The sequence below is a fragment of the Poromitra crassiceps genome (assembly GCF_964638095.1).
Source record: "Poromitra crassiceps genome assembly, chromosome: 13".
Classification (NCBI taxonomy): Eukaryota; Metazoa; Chordata; class Actinopteri; order Beryciformes; family Melamphaidae; genus Poromitra; species Poromitra crassiceps.
The window spans coordinates 23,438,370-23,456,032 of NC_139644.1; the positions used below are offsets into that span (position 1 = coordinate 23,438,370).

Genomic DNA, 17,663 nt, shown 5'->3' on the forward strand with positions numbered 1-17,663 from the left:
CGGCAAACTGCAGAAATATTCACTCGACATCGTTACTTTTGTTTTCGCTGCTCAGCTGTATAGACGGTTTTCACGGAATGGTCAGTCCTGCACTTGAATGTTTTTTTTTCTTTTATGTCCATAGCAAACACTGCAACAGGAAGTGAGTGGGGGTTCAATTTAGAATGTTTTTGTTGTCGAGTTAAAACCGTCTATAGGCTAACTCCAAAAGGTCACACAACCCAAACGTAAGAAAATACTATACAAGGCAGTGATTGATGAACAGTGAACTAACAGTGAATAACAGTGATTTTCTCAACACATCTATAATAAACTTGCATCTGACAAAACTGTTCATGTGCCATTGCTTAGACAAGTACTCACCCCCATGATTGCTTTTGCAAATTTTGGCAGAAAATATTTCAAATAGGCTCGATGCACCCAACACATCTGTGTTTGACATTAGGTCGCGCTGCCACTTCCGGTCCTGTAACACTAGTCATATCTATCGTAGCTTTAAAAAAAGCCTAAACTACATTATTTTTGGTATATTTTATTCCAATTTGTTTTGTCGATGACGAGGGTTATTTACAATTATGCCATGAGCTCAAAACGTCTTGAAGATCGTCAATGTACCGTAATGTCAATGAGACTGTCTGTCTTAGGGTATATCCACCATGCTGCGGTTAGTTTCGCCAGCTGTAGATACATGTAGATATCTATGTCTGGTACACAACTCTTGAAAAGTGGTTAAGGACCGCCTCTTAAGACCAAAACAAAATGCGTGACAGGCATATGGATTGACCAACCACATACCTTTATTTGCATGACGCAACTCATGGGCGGTACATTTTGAATGATGCACCAATGCACAGAGAGCCGGACTTCCGCCATGATACTATTGGAGAAACGGGATTTCCTCTGAAAAAACCTGGAAATGCTGACCACGTGAGAGACTATGCTGCAGTCAACATGAGTAGAGTGTGTCGGGGCCTTAATCGGCCTCGGCTGGGTCTACTGGGCGAGGGTGTATGATGTTGACAGACCCGAAACACCTTACGACCTGCAGCTAACATCACTGATGACGCGTCCCAGCGCATGCTGTAGTATGTATTTTGAACGAGTAGAAAACTTTAATGTCCTCCAAGGAGCCAACTTGTGGTACAACACAGTACATGAAGACATATGGACACATTAAAATGACAGACAAATCATCTAGTCAAACGGCAATACAGCAATAATACAAATCATCTGTAAAAGCCAGGCATGTTTAAAATGCATATCTATAATAGTAATCATCATCTATAAAAGTGCATATCTACAGTATAATACAATAATGTATATCAGACAGGCATAGTCTCAACGCCACTTCTTACTGCTGATACATGCAGCGATTCAATGTAAATTTGAGTCTGGGGAGAGACTACACTACAGTCAACACAACTGGAACAGAGTGGGAGGTGAACATGAATCACTACACTTTTGGACGCCATTTCCAAGTCACCAAGTTTGAATAGCTGCTGATGACAGGAAAACGGCATAAAAGAAGGAACATAATCAAGGTCTACCTGCTGTGACCAAGAAGGTGCTGATGTTTTTATGCCTTAAGTCACTTTTCCTTGGCATGTATGCATGTTTGGGGCACATGCTATTGGTTTAGTGCCCTCTTTTGGTTATATACCAGGCCAGACTGATTGTGTTTGTCGGACCCTGATGAAGACCAGTCCATACGCATTGCTCTGTATCTAAGGATCAATATCATATATATGATAAGTGCCCATCCTTCTGGGGATGGGCACTTGCCTCTGGTGGAGGGCACTTCATTGACATTTACGCTGGAGCACCAGGCACCAGGATGACAGGATGCTGGCCTCCAACTTCTATACACAACAATGTGGGAGAAGATGGGCGAGTACAGCTTGCTGGGAGACAGTGCCTACATTGCACAGGGTTTCCATTATCACTCCTAAGCGTGACAATGGAGCTCTTACTGAAGTAGACCAGCTGCAGAACTCCAAGATCAGCCGTGGGGGAGGGGGGGGGGGGGGGGGGGGGGTCGTTGAGCAAGCCTTCAGAAGGAATCAGTATGGAGCCTTCAGAAGGAATCAGTATGGAGTGCAAGTGGAGGCGTCTTCAACATCTGCACAACACTCAGATTGATGCTGTGATGATGATGACGATAATGGCAGCCTGTTTTCTGCACAATATAGGCAGGAAGATGAAAACAAGTACACTATCCCAGACAGTGATCCTCAGCATACTGCATATAGTGAAATGAAGATTCAAATTCACGTGCAGCCGCTCTGGTGGACATTCCTGCAGTCAGCATGCCAATTGCCGCTCCCTCAAAACTGGCATCTGTGGCGTTGTGTTGTGATCAAACTGTACATTTTAGAGCGGCCTTTTATAGTGACCAGCTCAAGCCACATCTGTGCAATAATCATGCTGTTTAATCAGCATCTGGATATGCCACACCTGTCAGGTGGATGGACTATCTTGGCAAAGGAGAACTGCTCATTACCACAGATTTAAACACATTAGTGAGCAGAATTTGAGAGCAGTAAGTACGGTAAGCCCTTTGTGTGCATAGTAGCTCTTATGTTTCATTTTCCTTCAGTATGTGGTGCGTGGGCTCTGCTGCCGTCTGGTATATGGGACCGGGGAAGTGTTCCTCCAGGGATCCGCGAACATGCTCATGTCCTTGTCCAAATAGTTTGCACACACACACGCACACACACACACACACACACACACACACACACACACACACACACACACACACACACACACACACACACACACACACACACACACACACACACACACACACACACACACACACACACACACACACACACACACACACACACACACACACACACACACACCTTTTTTCTTACTCTGCCCTATAGGCTACCGGTATGCATGGAGCAGAGAATGTGCAGCAGTAAACACATTCCTCACACAAGTTTGTGTTCCCAAACTTGGTGTGGAAAAGTGTGAATAATACATCCTTATACTGTTTATACACGAGGCCTTAGGTGTCTTTGATATCAATGGGACTTGATATCATATGTAAATCTTCATCAACAGTGTAGTAGAACATATGGTTCATTAACGGATGTCATTTGAGTCTAGTTCCTGAGGTGTCAAGTAAAAAATGATGCCTCACCTGAGAGGAACTTCTCATCTGTGAAAATACATGGGGTGTTTTTTTGTAAGTGGCTTTCTCTTCATTTTCCCGTTGTCCTTCATAATAATAGTAAATGCACTGCAAGTGCACCTAATTTAATTTCCGACAGTAACAGGGTGATGATTGAAGTGCTGTGATGGTGTGTGAATTATAATTTGAACTTCTCTTCTCAACTCCACCATTTTTATATGCAAGGACCCATATGAAGTTTAAAATATGTTTCCATATACCTTTAATAATTCAATTAGGAATTATATTGCTGCACTGAAGATCCGTGTTAATTGATTGGATTTTTTTCTCTCAGCTAGAACATTAAAAATGCCTTCCAGCAATCCTGCTCTAATGATGTGCTGCATCACAGACCAAGACCAGGCAGATGATCAGTGGCACAAATTAACAAAGTTATTTGAATTAATCAGGTGGTACATTTATGTGAAAATTTATACAGAACTAAAGGGCGCACTACTTATGTTTCATTTACATGCACGTGTCAAGAGGCAGTTGAAACTGATGAAACTCATTAATATCGCCTAACTCAGATGAAATTAATGACATCCTGTAGTAACCATATTTCATTATTGAGTTAAGAAGTTATGAAGGTCACTGGAGAAGATTAATTTGCAATAGAGTTAATACTAATGCTTAATGTATGGAGACAATGAAGATGCAAAGCAATGAATACCTTACTCTCTTCTCAGATAAGGGAAATGTATTTACATTTTGGAGCTAGCTGTGATCTTGCCGCTAATGAAGAAGATGATCCTGTGTATTAAAGATGAGAGTAAAGTAAATACATGCCTAAAGGATTTTTTAAGCACACATAGAGGACATCAACAAGTATACCTATTTTACAAATATGGACAAACAAAAATCTGTTGCTGGTCTGTGTTCAGTGCATCAGAATACTGAGGAATTCAAGGTAACAACAAATAAGGAACATTATCCAGGAAGAGTTTCACTCTCGACATATGGTTATAGTGCACGTTTCCCCCCACTGTGGTTGTAGGAAATCTTTTACCATTCTTTTTTCATTACGGAGATTTCAAAAAGGTTTATTCCAAGAGATCCACACATTAGATTAGTTCTTTAAAAACATAAACGCACGGCACGCACACACACGCACGCACGCGCGCACGGCCGCATGCATTGTCTTCTCTTGTGATCTTTGACATAAAATACATTGTCAGAGATTAACTTCCTTTGTTTCCTAAACGGCTCGCCCCTACTTGAATGCTATTTGACAGATAGCATAATCGGATCATAGTTGGTTTATGAGATTATACTTGGCTTGGCACATTTGTTGTCTTAAAAACAATTTGCTTTATTATCATCACATGTTGAATTCTTAATGCTGACTGTGTGCACCAGCTTTGGGGAAGTTCCTGCCAGCAACATCTGGTTTTGCATATTTAGGTAGGAGGTTCAAGGCCAATGCCCACTGCCACTCAAAGACGAACTAGCAGAGGATCTCCCTCTAAACAAATACATGGACATGAAGACATGGCCAGAAAATTTAAAAAGTATTGCATTCTATTTAGTATGTTCACAGCCTTCATAAATGGTGTGATGCAGTTGTTACAAATCTGTTCCAAGTCTAATAAACCATTTCACAACACCACTCAGTGTTTAATTTTCCATAAGATATCACAGAATAACCATCTACACTACAGCATCAACTTCTATCAGCAGCCATAGAAATTGCAACAACATGCACAGGTCTGTGAAACAGCCCCGACCCCTCCTGTACTCTGTACAGGTGCTATTTAACGCAAACAATAAAGTCACAACAGAGACTATGAGTAAGCAATCAGAGCAAAGATCCAGGATAAACAAGTTAAAAGGTTATATATAATAATATTGAATAATATATATATATTTTTTTAGAACCATTTGTGTGTGTGACGCCAGTCACTTGCTCATATCAGTGTCCTCCATCGCTGGACAGTTGAAAACGCTTGGGCAGCAGTGGGAGAGCAGATAAGGATGTCTTAGAATTTCAATGGATGGGGAGTTTTTGTTCCAAAACAGACAATGACTATGAGCTGAAAAGTAAGTTCTGAAAGCCGGAGATCTCAGCACTTGGTGACGTAATCATGGAATCAGTGGTACTGATCAACAGCCCTATTCACACCCCTTAAATGATGGCCATTTGCAGGGAAGTACAAATCCTATATATTGTTACTTTAATTTGTCCCTTTAAAACTAATTTTCATCTCAAACAAATAATACATTGTTAACACCGATCAAGAGAAACTTTTCCATTGTCTGGCAAGTTAAAGCAACAACTTATGGACTTAAAAATGAAAAACTATTGCTGTTTTGTTTTTTGTGCATTGTTGCTTGCCAGCATAGTAATTGGGTGGTATGAAGGCAGGAATGATAAATCCATCTCCATTCATTGAAGCATTCCAACAAATGCCCTTAAACTTTTTCCTCCACCCTTTGGTTTGGTATTTTAAACATCTAATGGAAGCTAATCCCAGTGGCTAATCCCACATGGCAAGAGGACAACTTTCAAATGTCATTGTAAAGTAGCTTCTGAGGCCTATCTGTAATACAGCACAGCACTCTAGTGGCCACAAGTATAATGGGTGTGTGTGTGTGTGTGTGTGTGTGTGTGTGTGTGTGTGTGTGTGTGTGTGTGTGTGTGTGTGTGTGTGTACGTACGTGTGTGTGTGTGTGTGTGTGTGTGTGTGTAGGTGTAGGTGTGTGTGTGCGTGTGTGCATGCGTGCGTGCGTGCGTGTGTGTGTGTGTGTGTGTGTGTACGTGTAGGTGTGTGTGTGTGTGTGTAGGAGTAGGTGTGTGTGTGCGTGCGTGCGTGTGTGTGTGTGTGCGAGAGTGTTGATGTCCTCCAAGGCAATTAAAAATGCATCTGGCTCAGATTTTTTATTTTTTGCTAGATTTTGTTGTCATTATATCGTTGATCAGAGCAGAAATATAGTTGCACATTAACAACCAAAATAAATGCCTGTCATCCTTAAATTTAGCCATGGGACCAAAAGGTTCTCTCAAGTTTTCATATCAAAGCTCCCCAAATGAATGTGCATTTGGGCCACAGACCCCAGACTCACACTTGAGAAACCTCTGATGATCAGAACAGTCATTCATAGTATTTCCATGATGTCACATGCATTTCCTAACAATGGTGTCTTACAATATAGCAGTTCATTGGCTGTTGCTGTTATTTGGTTATGATTACTTCATTACAATCACCTGTTATTTCCCTACCAAGATGGCCGTGTGAACAACAGAATACTATGAATGTCACTCTCACACTGTCAAAGTACACACTGTACACACAGTAGTACACACTGTCCTATTTTCAAAGTAATCGAATGAAGTGAAATTAAACTCTTCCTCATTTTGGTGTAACCGCCCTGGGAACCCCTCAAGCACCCCTGGGAGTCCCTGGAACAACCACTCTAAGCATTACCCTGAGTCTAAATCTTTAATGCAAAGTAATGCCTTGATAGTTCACCATGAAATATCACATTCAATATTCAACTAGAGACGGGATCACATGCGACGAGATCACACCAGCCTCAACACCAAGCCGAGGCTTAGGGAAAACACTATGGTGGCTAACATTAGGTGGCTGGCTGTCACCAATGCAGGCAGGTCAGGGACACGTGAATGCTGCTCCGCAGGGCGCTCGCTTTGCATGTGTCAACTGTTGTAGCTGTGACAAAGGAAGTCGAGGGGGAAGGGGGCATGTACGGTCTTGCAGAGTTAGAAATCAATGCAATTGTGTGTAATTATTACAACACACTTTTAATTGAGAATTGCTGCCATGGGCCAGATATAAAAACTAAAATATGAAATTGAAAAATAATGTCTTGCAAAAAGGGCACTTACGGCATGTTCACACCATGCTGATACGCACACCTGTAAGCTTTCGTGAGTCGTGACTGCCTCTTGCATGGTTGTGATGCTATCAAGTTGACAAAATCTGTCCACAGACAGACAGACAGACAGACAGGCAACATACTCAAAACCACTTCTGTGGTAAGCTAGTTCCCACAACAATAGGTGTCTCCAGGACCACATTGCCATGACACACACCCGGATGTCGCGGCTGGTAATTATTGAGCGAGATGAAGTTATTATCTGGCAAATTAAGTCATTATGCCAGAGGCAATTAACAATATTAAGTAAAACCTGATCCCATACAATAGCTAAGGTGAAACTAAATGATAGCTCCTGTGGATTAACGTTTCTTGAGAAACTTCAGATGTTCTAGCTGTTTTATAGATCACCTCTCCCTTACCATTATTTTCTTAACTGCATGTGGCAGTTCATCATTATTGTGTGGTTCCAGGTGCAATAGATTTGTTTGAGACACTGCTATTGTGAATCATCACTGTAATACAAAAAAAACTCCCCATCACCTCAAGTCATCATTTCGATAATTACATTGCACCTGCACAACATTGAAGAATGGCCATGTAGATCCCAAAGCAAAAGTCTTAATGTCATTGGTAACAACATTGCTATCATGTATCTGTGACCTTACTTGGCTATTATAAGTAAGTTTGGGCTAGTGTCACTTTTGTGTTTTTCACCTGTTCAACCTCTATCCACCCCGTGATTGAAGACTCCTTTGGGAACTTGCACCTATTTTCTACGAATAATGCCCAACAGTGGCAAAGTGACTCCATCCAATGTCTATGGAGAGGTGCAGGGAGGTGCGGACAACAGTGAGGCTGGTGAACATGACTTGCTGCCCTCCACAATGTCCCCACAAAACACCTGACTGATGATTGGACGTGTTCATTTGGAAGAGCAACCAATCAGAAATCATCACTCTCTCTCTCTCTCACACACTCACACACACACACACACACACACACACACACACACACACACACACACACACACACACACACACACACACACACACTGCACACCTTGGTGATGACACAGACGCAGCCAGCCAATCAGCTGACCTTGAATGAGAAGCACTCATCCAGACAAGAGGATGAGAAGCATGTTGCTGTCGGTTTGTGAAAAACAACAATAATTTTGGTAATTTCGATGTTTTGACTTTTTGAAGGATTGGTCTTCTGTGGGTTGAGGAAATCCTACAACCCCCTGATGAAACCAGTGGATAAACTTAAAAGGGACATGTACTTGGTGATAGTAAATCTGAATCTGTATCTAAATCTGAAAATGCATGGTGGTCAATCTGAAAATAAGGCTGTTTTTCATAAAAGTTTACATTTGAGAGATAGAAGGTTTTCACTTGACAGCAACAATATGGAAAATTGGGAAAATGTGCATATCATATACAATCATATGATGTGAATATCAAGCACCATATGATCTTACAAACAGCTTCACAACACACAGTTTCATGGCTCAGTATGATACGATGCGCGCACCACAACACCACGCAGACGTGCCAAAAATAAAGTTGGGAAAATGGAAAAATGGGCTTTGTCAGTCCCTGCATTATGCCCATGTGATGTGGTCAGTCCCTGCATATGATGTGCCCATGTGATGTGCAGGGTCAGATTGAGTGGCCAACCCGTTGGGGAGATAAATGGATTATGACGGATGGACACAGTTTTCCTCGTTCTATAGTAGGATTGCCAGGAAGGCTTTTGAACTGGCATAAGGCTTGAATCATTATGCTGCTCTAAACTAGACTGCATATGAAGTGCCGAGGGAGACACATTTAAAAAAAGAAAATTCTTATTTGAATGGCCTATTTTCAATACATGCATGAATATGCTTTCTCTGCCTTAACTTCAGAAACATATACGATACATGATATTATTGTAAAACCCAACAATATAATAATGAGAGAAGAATACATTGAGATTTCTGACAATGCCTATTCTCAGAGGCATAGGATAGTCACTAGTCACTAGGATAGTATATATATATATATATATATATATATATATATATATATATATATATACAGTATATATACAGTATATATATTATATATACTGTATATATATATATATATATATATATATAATATATATAGTATTATAGTTATATATAGTATATATAATATATATACTGTGTATATATATATATATATATATATATATATATATATATATATATATATATATATATATATATATATATATATATATATATATATATATATATATATATATATATATATATATATATATATATATATATACTGTATATACACACACATTTCCCATTCTCTCTCCAGTTATACTTCCCCCTGCTGGCAATGACAGAGCTTGTAATAAGCCGGGAGCGGACATCCGGCTGCCACCGAAACAGTTGTTCAAATGGGAGAGCAGAGTAGAGCAGGGGAGGGTTTATCCCAGTTATGGAGACCTGCGGTGCCAGCGAGACTATTCAGCCCAGTTCCCCTCTTCCCCAAACAGGTGCCCGACTGACCAGAGGAGGCACTAGCGCAGCGATCAGGACTCATACCCCACTGGCTTCCCACCCGCAGACATGGCCAATTGGAACATCTGACCAATTGAACCGTGGGTCTCTGCAGTGGTAGTAGGTGAGTTATTTTACCTCTACACTACCCAGACGCCCCTATATATTTTTTTTTAATCAAAATTATGAGTCAAGTTCACAGTGGGTCAGCCAGTGATTGATTAAGTACAACAGAGTGTCCAACCAATTTCATACCTGCTGCTGCTACTCAGAGTGCGTTTCCGCTGAGCCCATCTATTTGACATTTGTGTGTGTGTCATGTTCACAGGGATGACTTCTTATGCATCAGCCTGATGCAGCACTTGCAGACTTCATTGGAGCCTCACATCAACCTGAAAAATAAAATAAAAAATAAAATGCCATGCAAGCATTTTTGGCAATGGTGCAAATTCCTCAATTGCCCATGTCTCCTTGGCTGTGAGAGCATGTGACAACTGCTCTTATCCTATCAGTGGTTCTCAAAGTGGGGTCCAGGGGGTTCCAGCGGGTGCCCAGAAAAAATGAGAATAATTTATTTTCACTACAATCTTACCAAAATCTTGATGTGAAAAAGTCTGAGAACCACTGTCCTACATGTAGCCTAAGCTCCATTGATAATTAAAGGATATATAATGCCAGTTTTAACCAGGCTAGACGCTGGTAAGCAATGGACTAAAACACAACGGCATCTTGATCACGGGACATCACATTGTTTCACACAGATCAGTCTGGACTTCCAGCTGCCCACAGATGGCTCAATCCCACCACACTTAACAGCCCTGCACAGCTCGTCCCCACTCGGCTCCACTCGTCTCTACTCGATGGATGTTTTGCTTCGACCGGCGCTCGATCGGCCCCCACCCACCCCCGCCCACAGCTGGTCGTCTAAAAATAGCGACCGCATATCTGTCCTTCGGCTATAACATAACGTTACAATTAAATCCATCCACAGAACTTTTAAACTGTTTATGAAATACTGGTGCCTCTAAATGACCTACAGTGTACATGGGCAAATGTGACAATCGGCCAAGAGAATGATATCACAGGCATGCTGCGCTGTGCGGGGACGGGAGAGGCGCAACAGAGTGAAGCCTCTACCCCGCAGCCTCTCACCAGGCAAGACCGGGGCTTCCAAAAACCCGCTGCGGCCTAGCGGAGCGCTGCAGCCTCCACTCAGCTACAGAGCTCCCTGAGCGAGCAGCGGACTTTTTTCTCAGACAATTGAACACCCGCCACGATTTTATTTCACCGGAGGTGAAGGCAGCGACACAAAATACTGATGGAAATATACATAACAGAAGATAAGGTAAGACCACTAAACTGGTATGCAGCCGCCAGCATTGCATTGACAGTCAGTAGACAGAGTAAACACGATTCTCTCTGACCAATCAGTAGCCATCAGAGTTTTACGTCACCATTTGGGACCTACTCGCCAGCCCGAAGTACCCCGACGAGGCAGGGACCAAAAGTAGCACGACTCGGCCTTAAATCAAACCGAGCTGGGCCGGTTTTTGATGGTGGGATGAGACCAAAAGTCGAGTCGAGCGGAGCGGGACCGCGCTACTAGCTGCTGTGGAATTGGGCCAAGAGATTTCCTGAAATGACAATGTAACCAGGCCAATCAGGGACTTTGTGGCCGGGCCAATCAGGTGTAATGACGTCTCCCAAAGCAACGAGCGGTAACGTTAATGTTAATAGAGTAAACAGCCATAAGTGCAGTTTGAGTTATTGCAGAAATTAGACTCAATAACAACAATTAAACAAGAACAAGAGGAGGCACTGCCGGAGTTTCTCACCGTTCTTCCGAGTGGATTTAGATTGGATTTGGCTATGCTGATTGGCTTAAGGAGTTGTCTGTCAAGGCAAGTACTCCCACCCATTGAAATCAATGTGGACAGCTGGAAGTCCAGACTGATCCGTGGAGTGAAACAGAATGTGAGGTGATCAGGATGGTTTTAATTATGGCTACTTAAGTTACTATCAACAAATCTTATGAAAATAACAAAATCAGCAATTATTTGGTTTTGCAGGCAAATCTCATCCATGCCGGTGCCCAAAGCTATTTCCCAGCAGCCATAGAATTCCATAAAAGAAAAGAAAGAGAGATTAAAAACACATCAAAAAGCCATGCCGTTGCTCTGGTCAGCACATTACATCATCATGATGCACCGGGCCAGCCGACTTTGTCCTCAAACAACTTAAAAAGCCGTCCGTAAACACCTTTGCTATCTCAGGAAAGTTGTTTTCCGTAGCACTGAAAATATATTCCCCCGGCGTAATTAAGAATTTGTTCCCATTTGAATTTGATTTGGTCATAACTACAATAGCTTAATTGACTTTTCTTGGTAACAGCATTTTTTTATATTGAAACTGAGCTTACAATTGGAACCAGTGACTTCCGGGTTGACGCAGCTGAAAACAGTAGATGGGAAGTCAGAGATCAGTTGAATTGCTTGGTTTGTCAAAGCAAAACTCTTCATATAAGGATTTTACGAAGTATTTCTGATTCTGATTTTATTGGTTCAGTCAAGACATGCCCTGTAAACAAATGGAAGTCAATGGGGAAGCTGCTGGTTTTCTGGATAAAAAGCACTATATTGTTTATATTTGTCAACCGATTTCAATGAGTTGTTTTTATATTCAAGGGTTTATGATCATATATGCTCAGTCATTCTGGAGCTGCTCCAGTCCCTCTTCTGTGATGCACCGGAACTGCCTACTGTAGCTGAGGCTACATGTTTAAGAATGCACTCAGAGAGATTGGAGAGGAAAATATCAGCAATACTCTAACAAAACCTTCATTGGATACTTCTTCTGGAGTATTTAATATCAACCAGATTAATTAACAGAATCTGAGAAAATAGTATTCGGTTCCCTTTTTATTTAATTATGACTACTGTATTTATTGTGTAGGTTATAAATACAGAGGATAGATTGCCCACACTCCAGATCAGTGGGTGGCAGTAATGCACCCGAAAGCTGTTTTTGCCAACCGCCATTAAAAAAGTAAAAGAAGAAGTAAGAAGATGTTTCAATTTTGACGCACGGTGGAGACTACAGAGTGACAGAGCGAAAGTAAAGTTGCTGGGAGTGAAGCGAGTCTCTTACCAGAGCCAGGTTTTTACTGCACCCGGACGAAGACACAGCGTGAGTACATTTCCCCCATAGTCGTTGAAAAAGCTGCGTTTCTTGTAGTTTCGTCTGTTGTGTTTACAGTAGGAGCTAACGTTAGCCGTTAGCCTCGGAATATCCTGCTTCCGTCGGGCACACTTGCAGCAGTTCTGGGAGGTTCTCTCTAGCTCCCTCGTTGTTTGTAACAGACAGCGGTCCTGGAAGCAGGGGGAGACCTGGTTTTCAACTATTCATAGAGTTAACCACTTCAATGTTTGTTGTCCTAAAGTGAATACATTTAACCATGAATTGCGCATCATTTTTTTGAAGACCTATGTACAACACAACACCCCTATTACAGGAAGAGTAGGCTATAAACTACTGTAACAAGTGAACACTGCGGTGCAGAGGTGCAACAGCTGAAACATTAATTAGATCCCAGACTGTTTGGAAAGGCTTCTATCATCAGACACTGGCCATGATCATGCAAAGTACAGCCTAATTAAATAACAAATATAATGTCTTGTGTTTCACATCATTACCATAGGACCATGACAAAAATATATCCCTGCTGCCTTATCTTGTCAATTAATCTTCATGTGATTATTCCTGTTTGATCCCTCCCCACAGGATTAACCTAGAATGTCTGCTACCGAGCCGCTCATCAGATCGAAACAGACTGAGAAAGACATCAATGGAATATCAACACAGGTCGTCTGTACAGAATTCAGCAATTACATATTTGTAGTCCTCACACAGTATGGCAAGATCGGGACGTTGATATCCGTCACACCTGACTCCAGATCTAATGATATCAGCACCCCAATGTTCTCCACCAAAGTACTGCTGGGAAAAGATGAGGTAATGAATGAAATTGTACAGATAAATATTGCATTCAGTGTGTGATATAGATTTGTTCACGGGATGCCGGACAGAGTTTTTGCAGCAGAGGGCATCTCATTTCATGCTGTGAATGGGCAAATAAGATTGCTCCGCGATGGCTCTGCTATACGGAGACAAATTAAATGTTCACAGGCAGTGGAGTTCAGTGATCTGTTCCATAATTAACACACGCAGGAAACTTATTTCTCCCCTCCATTTAATTTTATAATTGGCACACAGTGTAAGTGTGGATCATCAGTAGAGAAATTCATAATAATCATGGTCTGTTGCTTGTTCATTTGACACATCGTATAGATGTGCCACTTTCATCAAGCATTTTTATCTTTTGTTTCACACACTAGCAATGCAATTGCACTATTTTTACAGTTGTGTGGTTATTGTGTAGAGCGAGGGCGAGATGCATACAGTGTTATGGAACCTCACAGATCGAAACCATGATTTAATATTATCAATAATGTAATGCAGTGTTAATAGGCATTATGCCAATTATAGCCCAGTCTACCTGTCTGTCATTGGCTATACATTTTAGACCAGCTTACATAGCAACCAAATAATCGCGTATGCATGGAAACAGAATCAACTTGAGTCTGTGTTCATGAATTCATATTATGTACCCTTTGCATGTCTGATAGTGTGACTTGACAAATATGCAAAGGGACTTCACAAAAATCATATTTCTCAACTGATGTGTGAAATGCAGCCTAATTTACAATGCTGTATGGCAACACATGCCAGTTATAAACTGTATATTTACTAAATATACCTGGCTGGGTTTACAGAAAATAATAATTGAAGAGTAATTTTGCTGTCAGCCTTTTCACATTGTGAAATGAAATGACATCTAAATTTTTTACAGAACAACCTTCGTGACAAAAGTCTGTACCTTTGTTTTCATACTGTGTGATATGAACTACAAAAAACATGGCTGTTGATAATATATCAGACAAAGGGAGTAGCAGGGCATGAGTGTGTGTTTGGTATTATATGAAAAGTGCTGCAGACATAATTTCATACCAGTTAGATTAGACAGGCCAGGTGTATATCAACACAGATGTAAAGGAGCACTACGCTGCTTCCAGTAGGCACAGTGGGAGCATCCTGTCACACCTCCGTCACAGGACAGAGCCTCACAGTGCATCGAGGATCAGGGACCTCACACTCCATGGAAAGGTGTGATACGTGTTGACGCTGGCCTGAAGTGCTTCCAGAGAAGTCTGAGCTCGAGAGGACAGAGCGGTGGTAGAACTGGAGATGTTTGTACGCCACTTTGGAGGGTCACGGGTCTCTCTGCAACACGGTGACGAGCGTAGAGGGAGGGGCAAGTATTTTAAGTCAGAAGAGGAGGAAATGTTTGAGGTGATGGCAACATGCAGTCAGCAAGAAAGTACTGCAGCTTGAATGCTCAATGGATTTTAATGATCATTTTTCCCATAATGTCCTTTTTAATATTTCAAAAATAATAATCTGATGTTATTAGTTTGAGTAAATTATCATCGCAGACCTCCCTAACGTCCGGGACACATAGCCTGTGTGTGACGGCTACTTCGCTGAACCGCTGCCTGTTGTGTCCACATAGACAGCTATGCTGCTGCCGAGCTGCTGCTGTCCATTTCTGCTGGGAAATGCGCACGTCTTGCGCTAAAAATGGACCAGACTCTGAATCTCTAGATGAGCCGCAGCCGAGCCGCTCAGTCGGGTTGTGTGGCTGGCGGCTCTAACCTCTTAGCATGGGCGCCAAAATGTAAAAACAACAGACTTCGCCACGCGCATGCTCTGCTTACACGGGCAGTGTGTCCCAGCCGTAATGTATTTTACATTATTTTTTTCTGCTGCTGACATGAAAGTGTTGGGGTGCAATATGTGGCAGTTTCAGGCAGTAATCTAATGTCTCACACATGTTTCTCTATTTTCAGCCTCTGACACATGTCTGTGCCAAAAACCTGGCAACCTTTGTCTCGCAAGAGGCTGGCAGGCCCGTGTTGCTGGGTCTGTCGCTCAAGGACTCGTCTGTCGAAGCAATAAAACACATGAAAGAGATCATCAAAAGTTGTCAGGTCTGGTAGCGGTCGGATCAAGGGAGGGAGCGACAAGATGACTCAACAGCACACCTGAAGCCTGAATGCTTGGAGAAATGCCGCCCACCTGTTTTAGTTTTTCCTGTAAGCTCCACCTGTTTTTGTTTTTCCTGTAAGCTCCACCTTTTTCACTTGTACTGTCATTTAAAACAAGTTTACTCTTTTCTAAATGTCATTGTAGTAAATGTGTAATAAAGAAGCCCTGAGGACAATTCATGTGAGCCAAATGTCATAAATACTTGTGATATTAAAGGAATGCTTATGCTTAAAAACAGTGTTTGTTGTAAAGGTTTTCTGCAAGGCGCTGGGGTCCTAAAACACAATATTTGTGGAATTGCTGACGGTTTAGTTACAGATGGACAGTATTTCCAATAGGCACTTGACATACTTGTTGAACTTATTTTAAGTATTTTGTAATTTGCATTTTACAGGTTTCAAAAGCTGTATTATATAGGATATAGAATTTTGTGGGGGGGAAACCCTTCTAGAGAACCTGTCTACCATGTGTTTCAGGAAGTTCTGAAATTTTTTGTCTTTCTGCCCATCTCTAAAAATAAACTGTTTTGAGAGATTACTGCTGGTTTAAAAAAAATCAAAATCACGGTCCCTTAGTAGCCTATCCTAATTCCTATCGAACTGTAAAATCTGGCAAGGCCTTTTTTAATCCAGCTGAGGTCTTTGTTTTATCTATCAATTATAGTCACATTACACAGTACAGTATTGATTTAAAGGCTTATTCATCACCTTCACAGCGAAGCAGTGGTTTGGTTGCAGTTATACAGCACATCTTGTGTCACCCCATGAGAAGCAGCACAGCAGGTCTACAGATAAACCTCTGATCTGGACTGCATGAAGACATGAGACTGTCATTTACTCATTAAAGTCCCTTTTGTAAACGAATTGATCATTATATAGTATAGCCTATGTATATAGTATACTTATTATTGTATATGTGATATATATATATATATATATATATATATATATATATATATATATATATATATATATATAAACTTTATGTTTATAGCCTAATTAAATTAAACTTGTGTGAGTTTTGTGGAAGGTTTCTAATGTGCAAATAAAGTGTAATTTGTCAGAGGTTTTAGCAATAAGAGTGAAATGGATCACATGCATGAATGAATGCATTTAAGATGTATAATGTTAAAATCACAAGAGCCAAAACTTTGCGGCTTCATGATAGCCCCAAGGAGGTTGAGATGCGTCATGACAGTTTATGGGCGACGTGATGACGGCGACTGACGCTGAGTTGTGGTCACATGACTCATACCCATTCACCTGTGCACTGCCCAACCTGTTTATCTGCTGCCCGTATAACTTGCTGCTCAAGGATACATTCAGCTCCCGTCGTTTATAGCGAAGGTCTCTTGTCGGTGGTTTCTCGGAATCAAGTATAGTTTATACCTTACCATAATATTTTAAATGTTTGGGATATAGTTCTGCTTTGGAATCTGCTCACCGGCGGGCCGACTGCGTGGACTTCGACCTCGATAAATTACCTGTCTCGGACAAGGAAGTGCACTCCAGGCTATTGAACTCGGCGTTGCTGCACTTGACAGGCCATTTGTAATGGCAGCCAAAAACGACGATAGACTATTTTAAAAAGCGATTTAATTTGTGATATTAAGCCTATAGATTGTCAAGCCAGGGCTGTTTGTGGGCCTGATCGCTGCTATCAATCTGTTGGGATAAAGCTGGTCGCGTCTTCACACAGACAAGGTGAGCTGACTGTGACCAACAATTTTACTGATAGTGCCTAACTATGTTTTCATGCACTTATTGCCTTTTTCAAATAATGAAACGGCTATGATTAAAGTGATATTTCTATTGCTGATATTAAATCACGTGGGTGAAGTGATTGCCCTGAATCTATCATTCTCTACTCTCTTTTTACATAGCTGTGGGGCCTATACTTATGTTTGTTTGTGTGTGTGTGTGTGTGTGTGTGTGTGCG

General features: G+C 41.4%; 2 protein-coding genes across 2 annotated transcripts in view; both read left to right on the forward strand.

The window, feature by feature from the left end:
* The first annotated feature begins 12,610 nt into the window (after positions 1 to 12,610).
* Positions 12,611 to 15,954, forward strand: psmg3 (proteasome (prosome, macropain) assembly chaperone 3). Its single transcript, XM_083649231.1, has 3 exons — positions 12,611 to 12,746; positions 13,341 to 13,571; positions 15,527 to 15,954. Exons 2-3 carry the CDS (start codon positions 13,353 to 13,355, stop codon positions 15,674 to 15,676), a joined length of 369 nt encoding a protein of 122 aa, XP_083505357.1. The 5' UTR covers positions 12,611 to 12,746; positions 13,341 to 13,352; the 3' UTR covers positions 15,677 to 15,954.
* Positions 15,955 to 17,071: 1,117 nt separating this feature from the next.
* The window catches only part of tmem184a (transmembrane protein 184a), a 32,180-nt gene continuing 31,588 nt past the window's right edge, over positions 17,072 to 17,663 (forward strand). The window contains exon 1 of the mRNA XM_083649414.1: positions 17,072 to 17,428. The gene's annotated coding sequence lies outside the window, so the exon portion shown is untranslated. The remainder of the gene's footprint in view (positions 17,429 to 17,663) is intronic.

Coding starts and splice junctions, on each gene's coding strand:
- psmg3 (XM_083649231.1), top strand. CDS start 13,353: ATGTCTGCTACCGAGCCGCTCATCAGATCGAAACAGACTGAGAAAGAC. Junction 13,572..15,526: donor TACTGCTGGGAAAAGATGAG/GTAATGAATGAA, acceptor CTCTATTTTCAG/CCTCTGACACATGTCTGTGC.